At 38.0% G+C, this 23,743-nt stretch overlaps 1 protein-coding gene across 3 annotated transcripts in view; it reads left to right on the plus strand.

Moving 5' to 3' along the window:
- PKHD1L1 (PKHD1 like 1) overlaps positions 1-23,743 on the plus strand; it is a 196,712-nt gene that overhangs the window by 96,315 nt on the left and 76,654 nt on the right. For all 3 annotated transcript variants that reach the window (XM_070075409.1, XM_051843973.2, XM_070075410.1), the window contains exons 49-55: positions 1,298-2,327; positions 3,952-4,143; positions 10,528-10,679; positions 11,618-11,777; positions 16,022-16,193; positions 21,176-21,264; positions 21,593-21,741. In XM_070075409.1, the coding sequence (XP_069931510.1) occupies positions 1,298-2,327; positions 3,952-4,143; positions 10,528-10,679; positions 11,618-11,777; positions 16,022-16,193; positions 21,176-21,264; positions 21,593-21,741 (1,944 nt within the window). The remainder of the gene's footprint in view (positions 1-1,297; positions 2,328-3,951; positions 4,144-10,527; positions 10,680-11,617; positions 11,778-16,021; positions 16,194-21,175; positions 21,265-21,592; positions 21,742-23,743) is intronic.

A 23,743-nucleotide genomic window follows, 5' to 3' on the forward strand; every position in this document is an offset into this window, starting at 1 on the left:
GCTATGACTGTAGCCTTCATTCACGGCCCTGTCAACCATGTAATCCTCCTCCTTGTGTGATGTGTTAAGTATATTCCTGTGTCTGCTTGGAAGGCTCCTCCACCAAATACAGGCATGACTCACACTCTTACTTCCTCACCCCATTTATTTGAAATTGATTACCCAACCCTTGTTTCCCTTGATCTACTTACAACTTCTCACAAGACACATATTTTATTTATTCTCCATGTCTATCTCTAGAGTATAAGTACAGTTATTTCAAATGTTTTCTCTGCCAGTTCTATGAGTGGAACCATGCATGGTGTGTATAAGGCTCTGACTTGATTATTAATTGAGCAAACAACAAACAAATCCCTAATCTATTAGGAGCTATTCCTTTTTTAGTATAGTTTTCATTAAATATTAAGGATAAGAAAAGAAAGAAGGGAGAGAATTAGACTAGTAAAATCCATAAATCCATTAAGCTGGGCGCACCTAGATTGAATTGATAGTGGCAGAATCAATGTTTCAAGTTTGTGTGCAGCAGCCTTCCTCCTAGGATATTATACACACATGTGAATTCTGAGATAAGGACTAAGTGAAGTTGCCAGGGTCTATTTGTTTATTAAATACTAGTAATGGTTAATTTTTTATTTTTAGGTAGAGAATGAAGATAAATATATGACCTAGTATTTCTTTCCTTAATGCATGGTATTACATTACACACACTTGCACGTATATACATTCTCCCACACATCAGCATCCTGCATGGCAGAGTGGTTAGTAAGAGCACAGTCTCTAGAGTTAGATCAACCTGAGTTTAAATGGAGCTTTGTGACCATGAGCACGATGATCAGTCTTTCTAAACATCAGTGTCTTCATTTATGAAATGAAGTTAATAAGTGGCTACTTAATGGGGACTATGGTAAAACTGTGATTGTGCCTATAAAACACTTAGTAGAATATCTGTGCATGACAAATATTCAAGAAATGCTTCTAAGATAAGAATCAAATTAAAGGAGAGAATCTTTAAGAGAGTTTATTTTGTATAGCACAAATTTTCATAATGGACCAAGGTAGAAAACAGAAGAATCAGAGATGGCTTTTTTTTTGCATATACATTCACTTGGTAACAAGTATTATCTGTTATATAAAATTAGATGAGTTGTCAATATATTCAAATGATAAACATGAATAATACAGAATATGTAAATGTATTAATAAAAATTAACGACTGTTTTGAGACAAGAAAATGTGAACCATGCAAACTCTGAGTCTATGTGGATTACTAAACAGCTGTAACTTCTGGGCTTCACAGGTATTTCATGCGGGCCAGGCTTTCCGGCTAGGCCGATATCCAATACATTGGCATCTGCTTGGAGATCTGCACTTTAAATCTTATGTAAGAGGTTGTGCAATTCACCAGACTTATAACAGAGCTATTACCATCCATAACACACATCACCTTCTGGTTGAGAGGAATGTTATCTATGATGTTAAAGGAGGAGCATTTTTTATAGAAGATGGTATCGAACATGGCAATATCCTGCAATATAACTTGGCAGTATTTGTGCAACAAAGTACTAGTCTTCTGAATGATGATGTTACCCCAGCTGCATTTTGGGTCACCAACCCTAACAATACCATAAGGCACAATGCAGCTGCTGGTGGCACTCACTTTGGCTTTTGGTATCGAATGAACAACCACCCTGATGGGCCATCCTATGACCAAAACATTTGCCAAAAAAGAGTTCCTCTGGGAGAATTCTTTAACAATACTGTTCATTCTCAAGGTTGGTTTGGAATATGGATCTTTGAAGAATATTTCCCCATGCAAACAGGATCTTGTACTTCTATAGTGCCAGAGCCAGCAATATTTAATTCACTAACTACTTGGAATTGCCAGAAGGGAGCAGAATGGGTCAATGGAGGTGCCCTTCAGTTTCATAACTTTGTGATGGTAAATAACTATGAGGCTGGAATTGAGACCAAGAGGATCCTGGCTCCCTATGTTGGAGGATGGGGTGAAGCCCATGGAGCAGTGATTAAAAATGCCAAAATAGTTGGTCATCTTGATGAACTAGGGATGGGATCTACATTTTGCACAACAAAAGGACTGGTTCTCCCATTTAGTGAAGGCTTGACTGTGTCCTCAGTCCACTTCATGAATTTTGACCGCCCCAACTGTGTAGCTTTGGGAGTGACATCCATCACTGGAGTTTGTAATGAAAGATGTGGAGGCTGGAGTGCAAAATTTGTTGACGTTCAGTATTTTCACACACCAAACAAAGCTGGCTTTCGATGGGAACATGAAGTGGTACTGATGGATCTTGATGGTTCACTTACAGGTAATGTTATTTTTTAGATTTATGATAAAATAAACTTGAAATAGGCTTGCGTGAACACGGAATTTAATTGTTAAAGCAGATTTACCTTCATAACAGATCTTATCCTATACCAAACTTTATTAATTATATCCTGGAAGAGCCCCCAAACAGTCCAAATATGTCTTGTTGTGCTTACATTTGCACTTTGAGTTAGCAGCTACTTTTGAGAAATATTTATGGAAACACTGATCATACCAGAAGCCAGTTCAGCTTCAGGACTCCTCCATTTTATGCTCAGTTAACTGCTCAGGTAAGAAACTGCTTAGAGAAATCCTCTAGCCAGTCATGACCCAGAATCATCTGAATTCCATGTTTCTTTACATAAGCACTGAAGACAGATTGGCTATATCCTTGCTAAAATACTTTGAAATGAAGGAATGTCAAGCCTAGTGTTATTAACCCTTTTCTTTCTGACCTAAATTCTAAATTTGGAATTCATTCAAAGACGATATTAACTCTAGAACAGAATTCAATATATTATAGGTTAACATTGTTAGCATTTTAAGTACAAAATATATCACAGTTTCCATTAATATTCTTGGTTTCTGGAATTCAGCATCTTCATAAATTGTTAATGATAAAGATAAAGGCTTATTTAAGATAATCAGAAAGATTGTGTATGTGTGCACACGTGCCCGTGCACACTGCTGAATAATAGTTTTCTAAGCAATCCAATTGATGGGTGCATCTAGAGATATTAATGGTTTACCTTTCTGAAAGACTCTTTAGAAAGAACATTCATCTCAATATTCAAATGGATTAAATTCTCAACGGCAGCCGTTGACTTCTGTATCCTACTCTAATCATGGCTTTTATATGGAAGAACATTTGGATACCTTGATGTATAAAGCTTTGTGTACTCTTTTTTTTTTTTTTTTTTTTTTTGAAAGGCAGAGTGGACAGTGAGAGAGAGAGACAGAGAGAAAGGTCTTCCTTTGCCGTTGGTTCACCCTCCAATGGCCGCCACAGCTGGCGCGCTGCTGCCGGCGCACCGCGCTGATCCGATGGCAGGAGCCAGGTACTTATCCTGGTCTCCCATGGGGTGCAGGGCCCAAGGCCTTGGGCCATCCTCCACTGCACTCCCTGGCCACAGCAGAGAGCTGGCCTGGAAGAGGGGCAACCGGGACAGAATCCGGTGCCCCGACAGGGACTAGAACCCAGTGTGCCGGCGCTGCAAGGCGGAGGATTAGCCTATTGAGCCACGGCGCCGGCCGCTTTGTGTACTCTTTATTGGCTTATTTAACTCAGCTTAGATTTATTAATGTTAATTGGCAGTCCTCTGGTTAAGAGCACAGGCTATATTGTTAGATCGTCTGCTCAGAATTCTTTTATGTGTCCTTGACCAAGTTACTTACTCCACCTCCCATCTCCTACTGTGATTCTCATGGGGCCTCTGATCCCACAGAAGAGCCCACTGAAAAGCCTCTGTATATGGAGTCCATTATCCAACAGAAACAAAAGACATTTACCTATACTTTCGGCTTTTGCTGGCAGGAATATGAATGATGGAAACTGTACATTGTAGACTTTGTTTTCAGTTTTCTAACATGAAATAGAAAATATTCTTTTTGTATTCCTTTCCCAGGGCACAAAGGACATACTGTCATTCCACATAGCCCTTTGCTAGACCCTTCTCATTGCACTCAAGAAGCTGAGTGGAGCATTGGGTTCCCCGGATCTGTGTGTGACACCTCAGTCAGCTTCCATCGCTTAGCTTTCAACAAGGCCGCCCCATCATCTCTCCTTGAAAAGGATGTTGTTCTCTCAGACTCTTTTGGTAAGTGGAATATAATGAACTACTGTAAATCACTAATTTTAAATTTAAAAAATATGGTTTCCCATGCTTTTGCCGACATCTTCTTGAGTTGTTACTTGATGTTTCAAGAATTGGAAAAAGCATAATTTTTTTTATCAATTCAGGCAGGAAAAAAGTACAAGCAAAGTGGGTATTTCAGGAATACTGAATATTGATATCCTTTTGATCATGGGACCTCCAGACAATATTATGACTGGGAGTATGAAAGTTGGCATAGCCTTTGGAGCAACACAGTAAAAATATACCAGCGATTTTGCTCTGAAGATCAATGTTTTTGGTTATCCTTGCTGATTAAGATGGGATAAGGGGAGCATTTGCTAAGTCAATAGCTGTATAGCAGGTGCCAGAGACTGTCAATTTACTAATTTGTTCCCATAGAGATATAATATTATACTTGGGCCACCAGATATGCTTGCCATCATTACCTGACTAGATGGCATCAATTTCGTGCCTTTATTCATGATCCATCTTGCATTTGCACCAAATAAGCAAGTTACATGGAGGCAAGAATGGAATTCTAATCCTTATATCCAATCTTTTATTGTGATACTAATCTCTGCATCCCCCCTCAAATATTAGGAATTTCTTATAGTTTATTATCTTTGTAAGGAGGTGGGAAGGCATGATTCCTAGAATATCTGCTTAGTCCTTCTACCAGATCTACCTGTATTCTTCTAGTCAGAACCAATGTGGGAATTGCTCCAGTTCTTAAGTGTACCTATTCCCACTATACCTGACTTATCCTATCCTGACTGTCTCAGATCTCTTGATAAATCAGTTTATCTATCTGTCTATCTATCTTGGGTCCCTATCTCTCTCTCTCTATCTATCTATCTCTCTCTCATATGCAAGGCAGCAATTGATGACCCAAGTGCTTGGGACCCTGTCTCCCACAAAAGAGATCCAGCTTTAGTTTCTAGCCCCTGGCTTTAGACTGACCCAGCCTTGGTTGTTGAAGGCATTTGGGGAATGATCCAGCAGGTTGAAGATTTCTGTCTTTATGTCTGTCCCTGTCTCTCTGCTTTTCAAATAAATTTATAAAATAATTAAAAATACACTGAAATATATAGTGAAAATTGATGCACTTAGAAATAAATTAATTTTTAATAAGGAATCCTAAATATAGGAAGAGATTTGTTCAACAAAATTCAAATTCATTTATTCCTTTTCTTTTAAATATGTTGCAAATACTTTCATAATGTTCTTTAAAACTCTATCGGGGGTATGAAATTAGCCTAGTGGTTAAGCAGCTAATTAGGACATCAGTGTCCTATACCAGAGTGCCTAGGTTTGATACCCAGCTCTGGATCCTGACTTCAACTTCCTGCTAATGCAGACCTTAAGAGGCAGTGGTTGTCACTCTCTTCAAATAATTGGAGACCTGCCACCCACACTAGAGATTTGTATTGAATTCTCAGTCTTCTACCTTTGGTCCTGATCCTGCTGTGGCCTTTGCAGAAATTTGGAGAGCAAACAAGCAGATAGTATCTCTCTTTCTCTTTCAAATAAATAAAAATTTAAAAACACTATTGATGTTTCTTAATGTCCTCACTTAATGATATTTATAAAGTAGAACTAGTGATTTGAAACTAAAACTATGTATCTCAATATGAAGCAATTAAATTTTGAAAATGTATATTATTATTATATCATCCGTGTGATAGTTGCTAAAATTTCCTTTGTCAAATCCATCAGGGCACGCTGGGATTTTGTTATTACACTCTAGGTTATCAGATTCTCTTGTTAAGATATTTATTATAAAAACTCCAAGTTCTGCCCTTCTTTTCTTTTTTTTTTTCTTTTTTTTTTTTTTTTTTTGACAGGCAGAGTGGACAGTGAGAGAGACAGAGAGAAAGGTCTTCCTTTGCCATTGGTTCACCCTCCAATAGCCGCCGCAGCCGGCGCGCTGTGGCCAGCGCACCGCGCTGATCCAAAGCCAGGAGCCAGGTGCTTCTCCTGGTCTCCCATGGGGTGCAGAGCCCAGGCACTTGGGCCATCCTCCACTGCACTCCCTGGGCCACAGCAGAGAGCTGGCCTGGAAGAGGGGCAACCGGGACAGAATCCAGCGCCCCGACCAGGACTAGAACCTGGTGTGCCAGTGCCACAAGGCAGAGGATTAGCCTAGTGAGCCGCGGCGCCGGCCCCTTGTTTTGAACAGAATTCTACACCTATTCCCACTACACAGTCTGGAACTGGAGGAGTAAATTTAAAGTGGGTCCATGAACTCATTGTGAGACTGAGCAAGGACTCAACCTATCACATACCTTTCATAAGTCCCCACTTCAGGCTGGTAAAACATGCTGGCAGGGTAGCATTTAGCACCTTTGAGGATTTTAATAACTTAAAAGGTTTTTTTCCTCTTATGGATTTTTTTCTAATTTTTTTTTCTCCTATGGATTGAAAGGGCAATCCACTATCTCAGTAGTTTAAAGACACAGACCATTGGCCGGCGCCGCGGCTCACTAGGCTAATCCTCCGCCTTGTGGAGCCGGCACACCGGGTTCTAGTCCTGGTCGGGGTGCTGGATTCTGTCCCGGTTGCCCCTCTTCCAGGCCAGCTCTCTGCCGTGGCCAGGGAGTGCAGTGGAGGTTGGCCCAAGTGCTTGGGCCCTGCACCCCATGGGAGACCAGGAGAAGCACCTGGCTCCTGCCATCGGATCAGCGCGGTGCGCCAGCCGCAGTGCGCCAGCCGTGGCGGCCATTGGAGGGAGAACCAATGGCAAAGGAAGACCTTTCTCTCTGTCTCTCTCTCTCACTGTCCACTCTGCCTGTAAAAAAATAAAAATAAATAAATAAATAAAGACATAGACCCAGGGGCTACTGCTTCTCTTCTGAATAAAAGATTTTCAGACTGGAGCAATGTTACTTATTGTTAGAAGCTGTGTTACAGTAAATAATGTTTGAAGTAGAGTGTCTGTGAATGTTTTCTTCCAAATAAAAACTGCAGGCTAAAACAAGATGAAATCAAGGCATCAAAGCCAACGAAGTTATTTTATCTGATAATATTTTAGTGTTTCCCACCACTCTGTAATAAAAGAGTTTCTTATGAGCAAACTTTTCATCATTTCTTCCAATACTTTATGGCATAACTGTAAGTAAACTGAATAGTAGTATTTTTAAAAACATAGGTTAAAAATATACTTTTAAAAAGAACTCAGAGATGTGCAACTTTCCTAAATAAATTACTTGCAAAATATAACATGATGAAGCATATATCCCTTTATGATTTTTTATGCAGTAATATTTAAACATCTAAAGTCTCTGTCTTGCTGTTTTTAATAGTGGTGTAGGTGATGACTTTAGGGAAGAGCTTTTTGTATTTTGTATTTTGACATCTTGATTCAAGAATTTAGCATTTCTGAATTTATGATATTATAGCTTTCTTGTGCAGTCCTATGTGCCCTTTGACCTGGTCTACTCAAAAATTAAGATTTATATTTAGTTAATACTGTGAATACCTGCAAGGCAAAATTTGTAAACTTATCTTTCTAACATCCACAGGACTTAACACAGAAAACTGTAAGTACTAGAAACTTGGTAGGAATTAAAATAAGTGGAATTATTTGCAATACTCAGACCAGATTGCAAACTAAAGAAAAACATTACACCAGGCACTTTACTTTTTAACTTAACTATGATAATCAACTTCATAGAAAGGTGGATTTAAACCTTTTTGTTTTCTTTCCAATAAAGTCAGAATTATATACTAGTAAAAACTGAAAAAGAGCACATGACTTGATTGTATATGTAAACTAAGTGAGTCAAAAGTTTTACTAGTAAACTAGATCAGTGTGAAATAAGGTTTGGTGTATCTTTACATGTATCCTTATATATCATGATCAAAACATCTCACACATGATGATATATCTTTACGTAGCTAAATGCATGAAGTTAGACCGGATGTCAGAGTAATTAGAGACACTCAATTTTTTAAAATAATTTTTTAAAAAAATTTTGCTTCAGGGCCGGCACCACGGCTCAATAGGCTAATCCTCCACCTGGAGCGCTGGCACACCAGGTTCTAGTCTCGGTCAGGGCGCCGGATTCTGTCCCGGTTGCCCCTCTTCCAGGCCAGTTCTCTGCTCTGGCCTCGGAAGGCAGTGGAGGATGGCTCCAGTCCTTAGGCCCCGCACTCACATGGGAGACCAGGAGGAAGTACCTGGCTCCTGGCTTTGGATCAGCACGGTGCCCTGGCCACAGCGTGCCGGCCACGGCGGCCATTGGAGGGTGAACCAAGGGTAAAGGAAGACCTTTCTCTCTGTCTCTCTCTCTCACTGTCCACTCTGCCTGTCAAAAAAATTTTTTTTTGCTTCAAGGAACTTATATTTCAGTCCAAAATACCTAAAACCAACATACTCAAATGTGAGTATACACCTGAAAAAAATTAAGAAAAACAAACTGAAAAATGAAAATTAGTTTTACCTATGAAATTGAATTATCAAGTAAGGTTAGAGTATTATCCTGTGCATTGAAACACTTTAAAGTAGTTTGGTTCTGCCAAATACAGCAACAGATTTGAGAGGTTTTGGATGATATTAATCAGCTCTTTTGTAAATCAGCTATTGCTCTACAACTACTCTTCCAAAACTCAACAGCTTCAACCTAGTCATTTATTTTCATTCATGTGGCTGAGGGCTGGGTTGGTTGACTAGGCTGGACTCTGCTAGGAGTTGCTGCTCAAGGTGAAGACTTAGTGGGCTTTGCTCCTTCCTATACATTGAGCTCAGGTGGCTCCATAAAATGCTCATTCTTGGTCCTAGGTAAAGGGAGGGTAGTGGTCTGGGAAGCTCTTATACAAGAATTATGAAATCTATCTTCTTCATAAAGAGGCTCTCAAAGTCAACATTTCACTGAGAATTCACATTTCAAACCTTGCTAGTATCAGATCTACTAATGTCCCATTGGCCAAAAGAAGTCCCCCAAACACCCAACATAGCAGGGAAATCTACTTTGCCCTCCATGAGGGGAGAAGGGTAGATTTTTTTTTAGCAATAATCTGAACCATCATATTTCTACTTTTCAGGGTTTGAGATACTGCAAGTTTTTACTGCCTCTGCTCATGACTCTTTAAAAACTAATACTAACTCATAAGCTAAGCATTCTGAATGAGTGAATTTGTTTTCCCTTGATTTTGGGTGAAAATTGGCCACATTACACAACAAAATGAATGACACTTTATTTTGTAATCTTGCTTCTAGCTTCTTCCTCCTGAATTTTTAAGCTAAGAAGATGTCAATTTAATGTAAAATCCAATCAGAGATAAAAATGAGAGAGGGAATGGAGGGAAAAATATAGCAGCAATTAATCAGACATTTAGGGTTTTTTTTTTTTCAAATATTTTACTGAAGTTGTCAGGTACTCTCTCAAGACCAGAGCTTTACAAAATTATAGTTTTTCACATAACAGGTAGTTCTGGTTCCATTTTTACAAAATTTAGATATGGTGGATCATGTTAAGTGATAGGTCTAGTTGCAGCTTCATAGGAGCACTACATCAAAAATTTATGAGAGTAAAGTGAAATTATGTGTTAGAATTTGTTATACAGATTTTGATTAGCTCTTGGGAGGCTCTAACAAAGAATCAGAACTTATGTTTGCATCGTCTAGAAATCAAGGATTCTGAGTAATTAAGTTCTTAAAAATATAAGTGGAACCACATTTAATTTAGATCACTGCTATTTTAAAGAATCTTATTAATATGTTTAAGCACTTTTGTCTTAGTAGTCATAATCATCATCATGTTTTGACTGAGTTTTTCCCTAAGAAATGGAAAGTTTCATCTTACTTAAAAATTCCAAGTGAGACAGCATTTTACTTTCCAGTTAAATGTAAAATTAAATATTTGGGATCTTTAGTCATACAGACATTTAGAACAATGTTATTTCATTTAGTATAAAGAAGTTCTATGCTGACCTCTTTAGAGACTTCCACCAGACTGCTATTTTATATTGCACACGTTAATAGAAGGGATATGGGCATTTGGCAAAGAGATGAAGAGGCTCTTCACACACCTACTCCCATATTGGAGAGCCTGGCTTGAAGTCTGAGCTCTGCTTCCAATCTCAGGTTACTGCTAATGTGTACCCTGAGAGGCAGCAGGTGATAGCTCAGGTGGTTTTATGACTTTGGGGAATGTCAGAGCATGAGATAACAGTCATTCTCTCTCTCCCCTTCCCCTTCCTTCCCCTTCCCTCCCCTTCTCTTCCCTCCCTTCCCCTCCCCTTCCTTCTCTCCCTTTCATCTCTGCCTCTCAAATAGGTAAAAGAAATAAATAAATTTTTTTAAAGGAGAAAACTTTTCTCAAGGTAAAGATATTAATGTTTGCTTTGTTTTGGGTTCTCCTGCAGGCACAAGCATTGTTCCTTTTCAGAAGAAACGACTAACTCATATGTCTGGATGGATGGCTCTGATTCCAAATGCAAACCACATTAACTGGTATTTTAAAGATGTAGATCACATAACCAACATATCATATACATCAACATTCTATGGATTTAAGGTGAACAAGGAGAATAAAATCTATCTTCTAATATTGTAATTGCATATTACTCAAACATATTGTACTGTCATTTTTACTCATACCCATGGTTAGGCCCAAAATACCCTTGCCTCACAAAGCAGTCTATTAAAGTCCTACACACCCTTCTTGACCCCTCTAAATCTAAGAAGTAAGCCACAAAAGCGTTGTTTGAGAATCAGAATTAAGTAATTTTTCTACCATCTTCCCATAATGCCAAATTTGTGACCCTGTCATTATTACCATGATAATGTATTACATTTATTGAGTGCTTATATCTTAAGTACCATGTAAGGGCTATTATTTGTGTCATGAAATATAGCATACAGAAAATTATTTTTTAAAAAATGACATTCCAGTGCCAGTATGCCCACCACCTACCTCTACCTAAATCTAACATTCTGTGAATATTTCCTCTAGTTTTTTAAAAATAAATAAAGTTGATGAAGTATAAACCCCCCTGTGGTTGACTTTGAGCCCATTCCTTACTGTCTAACTTGGTTGGTAACCAGTTTTCAGAATTGGGTATTTTTCTTCCCATACATGTTTTTTCTTATACTACATATATGTGCAGTCAGAAAACTACATCTAGCATTGTTTTAAATCTTTTCAAACATTATAGAAATAAGATATTCCCTAAATTCATCCATACTTAGAGACATCCAGCTGCATATGTTTTTATATTTATGTATATAGAGAGGAGAGAGAGAGATATCCTTACAATGCCATAGTGTAAGAACTAAAATTATGGACATAGATATGTAAAATGTTAATAACCAAAATATGAATATGATATAAAATTAAAATGAAGACTTTAAATCTTAACATAATATATATACTAATTGTATATCATCCAAATCAATGTATATTGTCAGAGTACTCACTTATAAAATAAGTAATATTTTTACCAATTTTTATAGGAAGAAGATTATGTTATTATATCGCATAACTTTACTCAAAATCCTGATATGTTTAATGTTATTGATATGAGGAATGGCTCTTCAAATCCGCTGAGTTGGAATACTAGCAAGAATGGAGACTGGCATCTTGAAGCAAATACGAGTACGCTCTATTATTTGGGTGAGTACTCATGAGGTAGAAGGACCAGAAAATTGATTAGCAGGCAAATAAATTATACAGTGTCTTCTATATAGCAGGATTCAGTAATGTTTATTAATGATAAAGTTGGAAGCTAAGTTTATATTAAAATAGGCATAGAAAGGAATGAAGAACTTAAATTTCATACTTGGAAGATAACACCAACATGCTTATACTTTTATTTCACAGAATTAGAGTGAGTCCAGGCAAGCTGGAATATATTTTATTTTCATTTTTATTATTTAATTATTTTTGGAAAATAAAGGTGTTTAAGAATTCATTTTAAGCCGGCGCTGCAGCTCAGTAGGCTAATCCTCTGCCTTGTGGCGCCGGCACACTGGGTTCTAGTCCTGGTCGGGGCGCCGGATTCTGTCCCGGTTGCCCCTCTTCCAGGCCAGCTCTCTGCTGTGGCCAGGGAGTGCAGTGGAGGATGGCCCAAGTGCTTGGGCCCTGCACCCCACGGGAGACCAGGAGAAGCACCTGGCTCCTGCCATCGGATCAGCGCGGTGCCAGCTGCAGCACGCTGGCCGCGGCGGCCATTGTAGGGTGAACCAACGGCAAAGGAAGTCCTTTCTCTCTGTCTCTCTCTCTCCCTGTCCACTCTGCCTGTCAAAAATAAAATAAAAATAAAATAAAATAAAATTTAAAAAAGAATTCATTTTAATTAAATAATATCTTGATAGTAGAATCAAGATCTTTTGAGGGTGTGCTTCTTTTTTAAAATTTTTATTTAAGTTATACAACTTTCATGTATTTCATATATACAGATTTAAGAACATACTGAAACTTCCCACCCTAATTTCCCTCCTACCCATTCTCCAACCCTTCTTCCTCCTCCTCCCATTCGCACTCTTAATTTTTACAAAGATCTACTTTCAGTTTACTAAGTAATCATTAGGTTAACCCTACACTAAGAAAAAGAGTTCAACAAATAGTGTGAAGAAAAAAACCTCTATTCCTCAACAGAAGAGACAACAGCTATAAACAAGCATTGAATCTCAAAATGTCTATTTCACTCCAATACATTACATTTTAGGTACTTTATTCGTTACCCTAGATCAGGGGAAACATGATACCTGTCTTTTTGAGATTGTCTTATTTCACTAAGTATAATGTTTTCCACTTGCAACCGTTTTGTTGCAAAAGACAGGATATCTCTTTTTTTAACAACTGAATAGTACTCCAGAGTGTGTGTGTTTTTGTGTGTATGTAATATATGAATATATTATATAATAAATAATAAATAAATCACTTCTATTAGTATGTGTATATATGGCATAATTTACCCAGTCTTCAGTTGGTGGATATCTGGGTTGATTCCATATCTTAGCTATTGTGAATTGAGCTCCAATAAACATAGGGTATAGATAACTCTTTCATACGCTCATTTCTTTGGGTTTGGGTAAATTCCCAGAAGTTTGGTGGCTGGATCATATGGAAGGTCTATATTCAGATTCCTGAGGTATCTCCATACTGTCTTCCACAGTGGCTGTCCCAGTTTACATTCCTATAAACAGTGGATTAGGGTACATGTTTCCCTACATCCTCACCAGCATTTGTTGTTTGTTGATTTCTGCATGAGAGCCATTCTAAATGGGTGAAACCTCATTGTGATTTGGATTTGCATTTCCCTGATGGCTAGTAAACCTAAGCATTTTTCAATTGTCTGTTAGCCATTTGAATTTCCTCTTTTGAAAAATATCTGTTTAGGTCCTTTGCCCATTTCTTAACTGGGTTGTTTGTTTCATTGTTGTTGAGTTACTTGAACTCGTTATATATTCTGGATATTAACTCTTTACCAGTTGCATAGTTTGCAAATGATGTCTCCCATTCAGTCTCTTCACTTTGCTGAGTGTTTCTTTTGCTGTGCTGAAGTTTCTCAGCTTGATATAATCCCATTTGCCAATTTGGGTTTGGATTGCCTGTGCTTCTGGGGTCTTTTCTAACAAGTCTTTGCCTATGGCAGTGTCTTGCAGTGTTTCCCCAATGTTCTCTAGTAATATGATGGTATCAGGTCATAGATTTATGTCTTTAATCCATTCTGAGTTGGTCTTATGTGTAAGGTATAAGGTAGGGGTCTAGTTTCACACTTCCACATGCAGAGATCCAGTTTTCCCAGTACCAGTTGTTGAAGAGACTGTCCTTGCTCCAGTGATTGATTTAGCTCTCTTGTCAAAGATAAGTTGGTTGTAGATTTGTGGATTGATGTCTGGAGTTTCTATTCTGTTCGATTGGTCTACATGTCTGATTTTGTGCCAGAACCAGGCTGTATGGTTATAACTTCCCTGTAGTACATCTTGAAATCTGGTATTGTGATGTCTTCAGTTTTGTTTTTGTTGTATAAGATTGCTTTAACTATTCCAGGTTTTATGAGTTTCCATATGAATTTCAGCATTGTATTTTCTATATCTGAGAAGAATGTCCTTGATATTTTTTTTGACAGGCAGAGTTAGTGAAAGAGAGAGAGAAAGGGCTTCTTTCTGTTGGTTCACCCCCAAATGGTGCTACAGCTGTTCTGCCTTCGCATTCTTTCATAATGATGGCTATCTTCTGTGTTGCTGTATTTAGCACATCCTTAAGCATCTTTTGTAAGACTAGATGAGTGGTAACAAATTATCTCATTTTCTATTTATTATGGGAGGTCTTTATTTCACCTTCATTCATAAATGAGAGCTTTGCAGGGTACAGAATTCTGGGTTGACAGTATTTTTTCTTGTAAAACCTGGACTATGTCTCTCTATTCTCTCCTAGCCTGTAGAGTTTCTAATGAGAAGTCAGCTGTGATTCTAATTGCAGATCCTCTGAAAGTTATCTGGTGTTTCTCTAGTGCACATTTTAGAATAGTTTCTTTATGTTTTCCTGTTGAAAACAGTGTGCTGTGGTGAAGATATTTTCTGGTCATGTGTATTAGGAGTTCTATGTGTTTCCTGTACTTGGGATTTAGATGTCCCTTTCTTTCTCCAAATTGGGGAAGTTTTCTGTAATTATTTTGCTAAATAGGCCTTCTAGTCCATTTTCCCTTTCTACACCTTCAGGAACTCCTAAGACCTGTATTTTGGGTTGTTTGATAGTATCCCATAAATCTCTAACACTGTTTTTAATTTTTTCAATTTCTTCTTTTTTTTTGTCTGAATGAAAAATTTCCATATTTGTCTTCTAGCTTGGATATTCTTTCTTCTGACCCATTAAATCTATTGTTAAGACTTTCTACCACATTTTTTATTTGATCTATTGCATTCTTCATTTCTAATATTTCCTTTTGTTTTCTCTTTAAAAATCTCAATTTCATGGGAAAAATTTTTGTTCATGTTATGTATGGATTTCTTTTGTTTGTGAACTTGCTACTGATTGCTCTTGAGTAATCCTGATCTTTTGATTCCATTTCTGGCATTTCATCAATCTCTTTATCTTAACATTCTATTATTGAAATGTGGTATTTCTTTAGGGGGAATTATGTCTTCCATATTCTCATTTCTTGATTTTCTGCATTTATTTTTAGACATTTGTGGAGATTTTTTTTTTCTTCTGATGGCTTTTATCTTTGAACTATACCTCTGTAGCTAAGTAGAATGTCTGCACTTTCAGTGAATACCAAGTGGTGTGTGCTGGGTGTGTCCAGTGGGCTTGGTCAGTGCTCCAAGGGTGGGGTGAGTATCCAGGTTAACACCCAAGTTGGGTGTGGTAGATCTCCTCTTGTTGATAGAAGGAGTGGGGGATGATCACCTCTGTTGGTGTGATCACATCCTCACCTCCTCTCCTCCAAGGTGATCAATGTCCAGATGGTAGTCCCCAGTGTGTGTAACAATCATCTCCAAGCTACCACCTGCACTAGCTCTTAACTTCTGGAGTAATGCGATGAGCCTGTGTTCGTACTGTGTGTCTGTACTTTTCTCCACAGGTCCACAGTGTTCCTCTTCCTTCCATGGAATTTCCACCACAGTTTTCTCTCTAATTCTCCTGTTAGACCTGAGAATACACTTACTGCATTTTTTTTTACCATTTATCCCTAGCCTAGTGCAGTATGTTTTTCCATATTCTACTATTTTTAAAATGAGGATGTGTTTTTAATGACATGCATTTTGTAGGAATTTCTCCATCACTATTCCATACATTTGAATTATACCAAGTCACTATCTAAAGAATATTTTCTGAAATGCCATGACTTTGTTTATCTCCAAGTATCCTGTTCAACATTTTAATTTATACTACTTTTACTTTACTTACAGTTTCAGGAAGAAGTGACCTTCATCAGAGCCAGCCCATTTCTGGGACCCTAGATCCTGATGTAAAAGATGTTATTATTAATTTCCAAGCTTACTGTTGTATTCTCCAAGATTGCTTTCCTGTACACCCCCCATCAAGAAAATCAGTTCCAAGGAGGCGACCAGCCATGTATAAGTATATAGACTCTTTGTAGTGAATACCCTTCAATCTCTCTTTTTTTTTTAACTTTTATTTAACAAATATAAATTTCCAAAGTACAGTTTATGGATTACAATGGCTTTACCCCCCAATAATTTCCCTCCCACTCGCACCCCTCCCATCTTCCACTCCCTCTCCCATTTCATTCACATCAAGATTCATTTTCAATTATCTTTATATACAGAAGGTCGATTTAGTATATATTAAGTAAAGATTTCATCAGTTTGCACCCACACAGAACATAAAGTGTAAAATACTGTTTCAGTACTAGCTATAGCATTACTTCACATTGGACAACACATTAAGGACAGATCCCACATGAGAAGTAAGTACACAGTGACTCCTGTTGTTGACTTAACAATTTGACACTCTTGTTTATGGTGTCAGTAATCTCCCTAGGCTCTAGTTATGAGTGGCCTAGGCTTTGGAAGCCTTTTGAGTTCACTGACTTTGATCTTATTCTGACATGGTCATAGTCAAAGTGGAAGTTCTCTCCTCCCTTCAGAGAAAGGTACCTCCTTCTTTGATGGCCCCATTCTTTCCACTGGGATCTCACTCGTAGAGATCTTACATTTAGGTGTTTGTTTGTTTGTTTGTTTGTTTTTGTTTTTTTGCCAGAGTGTCTTGGCTTTCCATGCCTAAAATACTCTCATGGGCTCTTCAGCTATATCCGAATGCCTTAAGGGCTTAAGGGCTGATTCTGAGGCCAGCGTGCTATTCAGGACATCTGCCATTCTATGAGTCTGCTGTGTATCTTGCTTCCCATGTTGGATCGTTCTCTCCCTTTTTTATTCTATCAGTTAGTATTAGCAGACACTAGTCTTGTTTATGTGATCCCTTTGACTCTTAGACCTATCAGTGTGATCAGTTGTGAACTGAAATTGATCACTTTGACTAGTGAAATGGCATTGGTACATGCCACCTTGATGGGGTTGTATTGGAATCCCCTGGCACGTTTATATCTCCACCATTTGGGGCAAGTCCAATATCTCTTTGTAAAAATTTTCTTTGTTTTTTTAATTTCCTTTTTTTAAAAAAATGATTTTATTTTATCTATTTGAAAGGCAGAGTTACAGATAGAGAAATAGAGAGACATATGTGGAGGTCTCCTATCTGCTGCTTCACCCCACAAATGGCCACAACAGTTGGGATTGGGCCATATAGAAGCCAGGAGCTAGGAGCTTCTTCCAGGTCTCCCACATGAATATAGGGGCCCAAGGACTGTGGGCTTTCTTCCATTGATTTCCCAGGTTCATTAGCAGAGAGCTGGATCAGAAGTAGAGCAGCCAGGACTCTAACCAACACCTCATTTGATGCTGGTGTTTCAGGTGGTGGCTTAACCTACAATGCTGCCCCTCCTTCAATAGTTCTTGATGTAATCCTTTCCATATGCTTCTCCTAGGTGGGATAATAATGCCTTCCTCCTGCACACTTCCTTGCAGGTCACAAAGTACTTTCATACTCATTGCTTTGTTTGAACCTCACAAATCCCTAATAAGAAAGTGGAAACTTCTCACCAAAATGGTGAATGGAAATTACTGGTAGTCTCACAGAATGTTAGATATGTATGATTACACCTGACTCAACTCTTCTATAAATGACAAAATTGAAGCCAGTGACTTTACATGAATTACTTGAAAGCATAGAATATATTAATAACAACTCCAAGACAGCATCAGAAACTAAGTCTCCTCTTTTTTTCAAGACTTTCTTAGTAGGAGGTGTCATTTTCTCCAGAGTAATCATCATAGACAAATCTCAGCACAACTTACTTTTATTTCAAATATTCAATCTCTTAAGTATTTCAATTCTCATCAAAACTAACCTATATGGAGCGGAGTGGTGGCATGCCGGCACCAATTGAAGTCCCATCTACTCCACTTCCAATCCAGCTCCATGATAATACACCAGAGAAAGCAGTGGGCAATGGCCAAAGTGCTTGGGCCCCTGCCACGCACATGGGAAATCTGGATGGAGTTCCTTGCTCTTGGCTTCTCACTTGTGGGCACCCCAGCCCTGGCCATTGTGGCTATTTGGGGAGTGAACCAGCAGATGGAAAATCTGTCTTTTTCTCTTCCTCTCTCTCTGTCACTTTGCCTTTCAAACAAAAAAGTAGGTAAATCTTTAAAAAAAAAACTAACCTATCTTTGTAATTTATATAGCTCTTTTGCTATCATGTGAAATATCATTTTCTCTCTCATTTTGTAGGAATTATCATAATTTAATACTAGTCTTTGAGGTTCTTAAAAACAAAAGCCTGATTTGATGCATTATGGATAAATAATGATCAAAAAAAGATAATAAATGATGATAAAACATCTTTCATCATTTAATGGACTATTACTATACATTAAGTACAACTCAGTTTTTTTATTAGATGAATTACATTTCAAAATATATAAAAATTTCTATGACTACTCTACAAAAGAATGATGATTGAATTTATTTATATATATTCATTCAGTCATTAAAATATATTTACCAAATTCTATTAGCCAAGCACTAGAGATTCAATTTTGATAACATAATTTTTATTTCTCATTATACACATATGCATTCCAAAGAAACAAATCTCAAAATGGCAAATTAAAAAAAAACAGAAATTAGAGAATATAAATATGAATTGTGATAATTTTTTAAGGGAATGGCTGAGACAGAGATCAACATGGCAGAAATTTTGTTTGGGTGATGATAAGTTTAGCATCTTAGGGAAGGGGACATTCCAGCTGTGACCCAAAAGATAAGGAAAAACTTGCAGTATGAAGGGTAGGAGAAGAGTACTCAAGACCAAGAAGGCAACTTGTACAGAGGCCTTGATGTAGGAAAGAATGTGCCATGGCCAAGAATTAGAGAAACTCATCATGATTGGGCCCTACTAAGCAGGGAAGAGTAACCTAGAGATAGTTCTGGAAATAGGTGGCAGTAAGACCACTCATGGGTTAGGCAGTAGTAAGAAATATTGGGAACCCCTGAATAATACTGAGCTGAGAAGTGACATATTCCAAATTATATTTCAAAAAGACCACTTTCGCTATGCCATGAAGTTTATATTACAGAGGGCCAGTGGAGAAATCAAGGGTGCTCATTAAAGTCCCTGGAGAGCTTTATAAGGAATATATAGGTCATCAGGGTTATTTATATATTTATATATTCTAAGGTGTATATAATTACTAAATATTTGATTGACATTTATTGTAATCAGCCTAATAGATTTGGATTGGCCCAGACAGGATGGATAAAGGCATATAATGATATGTTACATATATATGTCATAGTGTAGTCCCACCCCACATTAAGAGCTTCCCTTACCAGCAATAGCTATACTTTCACTGATTATCTTGTATTATTTGTATAATTATAACAAAATCAAATAGAATCTTTATCCAGAAGTAGAACCTCAGGACTAGAATGTGAAGCCCCAGCTAGACAACATACATGTTTCACTTAACAGGGACTTGGTTCTAGTGACCATAACAATGGAAAATAAGAATTCATAATATTCATAGAGATAATAACAGTGCTGGTAAAAATAAGAATGCAGGGCTGTTCATCTTGAGAAAAACTAAATAAGATATTACTGAATATGTACAATGCTAGATCAATTAGTTAGGAAATACAACCCTTTAAAATCCTTCATAGAAATTGTTGCTGGAAAAAAACAATGTATTTCCCTGAGTCTAAATGACCCTTTAGCTATTAGTGTCATTTTAAAACCCATCAAGAAAACTTTTTTTAATAAGAAGATTATATTTGGGGCCAGCACTGGAGTGTAGTAGGCTAAGCCTCCACCTGCAGTGCCAGTATCCCATGTGGGTGCCAGTTTGTGTCCTGGCTGCTCTTCTTCCAATCTAGCTTTCTGCTATGGGGGCAGAGTAGAAGATGGCCAGAGTGCTTGGGCCCCTGCACCAACATGAGAGACCCAGAAGAAGCTTCTGGCTCCTGGATTTGGATTGGCCCAGCTCCAGCCATTGCAGCTATTTGGAGAGTGAACCAGTGGATGGAAAACCCTTCTCTCTGGCTCTGCCTTTCTCTCTCTGTAGCTATCCCTCTCAAATAAAGAAATAAAATCTTTTTTTTAAAAAAAAAGATTATATTCAACATGTTCCTTAGTAATGCAAGTTAGCAATACAAATGTGCAATAAAAATGTACATCTTAACAAAACAAACTGTATGTTGGCCCTTTTATAGAAGTTTCAAAGTTAGTATCACAGAATTAAAAATTTTCAGTGGGTCAGTCGATCAACCTTGGATTGCGAATATTTTCCAATGGGAAAACATCATCAGCTTAGTAATATTATAATATTATCCATTACAATAACTTGTATTGAGAGGTAGTTTCTGGAAGACATAGTCATGAAAAGATTATGACTGCCTCTCCTCCGATACACTTTCTACATTTATGTTAACACAGACTTCACTCTGATGCAGACCTACCACTCCTACCCCCAGCCTAGAGGTTCAAACTCAATGACTTTTCCTTGACAATTTAGAGAGCATCCTTCCTGTCCCTCCCTTCTCAAATCCTCCTTTCCCTGTGAACTAGTACTATGTGTCAAGGGTTTTCCCTGTGAACTAGTACTACATGTAAAGGGTTTTAAAATGGGCAAAGCATGCATTTCTTTTCACTTTTCTACCACATGAAATCTTAAAATGAAATTGAATAATTTGCACTTTAGACAAAATTAAGATATGACACAGCAAGAATTTAGAGGGTGAAAAAGTAACTGAAATTGTAGATGAAAAGGAAGTTTTCTTCAATGGGAAAAAAATGATGTAGTTTGAATGTGTAGAGTTGTTTACTAACTGCACTTACTAGTTTGCTTAGTGAAATTTGAAAACACCTAATTTTCATTTTATTTCTCCCCGAAACCTCTAGTATAGTACTAGTCCCTAAGGGGATGGTCATGAAACACAGAGTTAATGAAGAGTTAATGGAAGCATTTCTCTCCTCCTTTCAGTTTATGGTCAAATGATTCCTTTTGGCAATCATCACAAGAAAATAATTATACTGTACCTGGCCCAGGAGCAAATGTGGTTATTCCTGAGGGTAAGTACATAAGCATAATTAGACAATAAGCTTGTGTTTATGTAACATTAACTCTGTGACCAGACAGGTATCTGAGCAGTTAGGTTTCCACCTCTATGCAGCACACCCTGGGAAAAGAGCAGATTGGAAGAGATGGACGCTAATATTGTGCTCTGGAGAAAAAGTCTGGACTGCTCAGTCTTTCGTATATTTAAGCCTGAATCAGTCAATGGGGTTGAAAGGTGAATCAGAAACTTTAAAGGAAGGACTCACTGATAAGCTGGTGAAAATTTTATCCTAGGCTATTGTCTATGGCTCATGATACATTTCTTCAAGTATTGTTTTATAGGGACATGGATTGTGGCTGACACAGATATGCCACCAATGGAAAGGCTCGCCATTTGGGGTGTTCTAGAACTGGAAGACATATATTATGCAGGAGGTACAAAGTCTTCTCACAGAAAAGTTGTTTTGAATGCTACCTACATATCAGTGCAGGTAAGAGTGAGAACTAGCTCTTTGTATCCTTACCGATTATATCAAAAGTAGATGTATTTAAATAATAAGAAGAAAAGGTATTCAATTTGTGTGAATAAAAAACACAATTGGCATATGCTTCACATAGATATATATCTACTGTCCCTGAAACCGTGGACTAAACTATCTGTAAAGAGTAATTTTCATGACACTCCAAGTGTAAGATTTGCCCGATTTCAATTCTATGTAAAGTATTTGTAATCTAATTAGGTAAAATCAAACTAATACCTTGCTCCAACAAACAGAATCCCAGGAGTTCTGGAAAAAATTTAAAACAATTAAAGACATTTTGTTTTTAGAAAACAACCAGTGTTTCTCTTTTTTTAACTTTTATTTAACAAATATAAATTTCCAAAGTACAGCTTATGGATTACAGTGGCTCCCCACCCCCATAATTTCCCTCCCACTCGCAACCCTCCCATCTCCCACTCCCTCTCCCATTCCATTCACATCAAGATTCATTTTTAATTATCTTTATATACAGAAGGTCGATTTAGTATATATTAAGTAAAGATTTCATCAGTTTGCACCCACACAGAACATAAAGTGTAAAATACTGTTTCAGTACTAGCTATAGCATTACTTCACATTGGACAACACATTAAGGACAGATCCCACATGAGAAGTAAGTAAGTACACAGTGACTCCTGTTGTTGACTTAACAATTTGACACTCTCGTTTATGGCGTCAGTAATCTCCCTAGGCTCTAGTTATGAGTGGCCTAGGCTTTGGAAGCCTTTTGAGTTCACTGACTTTGATCTTATTCTGACATGGTCATAGTCAAAGTGGAAGTTCTCTCCTCCCTTCAGAGAAAGGTACCTCCTTCTTTGATGGCCTCATTCTTTCCACTGGGATCTCACTCGCAGAGATCTTTCATGTAGGTCTTCTTTTTTTTTTGCCAGAGTGTCTTGGCTTTCCATGCCCAAAATACTCTCATGGGCTCTTCAGCCATATCCGAATGCCTCAAGGGCTGATTCTGAGGCCAGAGTACTATTCAGGACATCTGCCATTCTATGAATCTGCTGTGTATCCTGCTTCCCATGTTGGATTGTTCTCTCCCTTTTTTATTCTATCAGTTAGTATTAGCAGACACTAGTCTTGTTTGTGTGATCCCTTTGACTCTTAATCCTATCAGTGTGATCAATTTTGAACTGAAATTGATCACTTGAACTAGTGAGATGATATTGGTACATGCCACCTTGATGGGATTGAATTGGAATCCCCAGGCACGTTTCTAACTCTACCATTTAGGGCAAGTCAGCTTGAGTTTGTCCCAAATTGTATATCTCCTCCCTCTCTTATTCCCACTCTTACATTTAACAAGGATCACTTTTCAGTTAAATTTAAACACCTAAGAATAATTGAGGCTGCCACCGCAGCTCACTAGGCTAATCCTCCACCTGAGGTGCTGGCACCCCAGGTTCTAGTCCCAGTTGGGGCACCAGATTCTGTCCCAGTTGCTCCTCTTCCAGTCTAGCTCCCTGCTGTGGCCCAGGAAGGCAGTGGAGGGTGGCCCAAGTGCTTGGGCCCTGCACCTGCATGGGAGACCAGGAGGAAGCACCTGGCTCCTGGCTTTGGATTGGCGCAGTGCGCCGACTGTAGTGGCCACTTTGGGGGCGAACCAACGGAAGAAGGAAGACCTTTCTCTCTGTCTCTCTCTCTCACTCTAACTCTGCCTGTCAAAAAAACTAAAAATAAAATAAAAATAATTGTGTGTGTTAATTAAAGAGTTCAACCAATAGTATTAAGTAGGACAAAAAATACTAAAAGGGATAAAGTATTAAGTTGTTCATTGACATTAGGACAAGGGTTGATCAAGATACTGTTTCTCATAGTGTCCATTTCACTTCAACAGGTTTCCTTTTTGGTGCTCAGTTAGTTGTCACTGATCAGAGATCATATGATATTTGTCCCTTTGGGACTGGCTTATTTCACTCAGCATGATGTTTTCCAGATTCCTCCA

Source organism: Oryctolagus cuniculus, chromosome 6 (assembly GCF_964237555.1).
Source record: "Oryctolagus cuniculus chromosome 6, mOryCun1.1, whole genome shotgun sequence".
In the NCBI taxonomy this organism is placed as follows: domain Eukaryota; kingdom Metazoa; phylum Chordata; class Mammalia; order Lagomorpha; family Leporidae; genus Oryctolagus; species Oryctolagus cuniculus.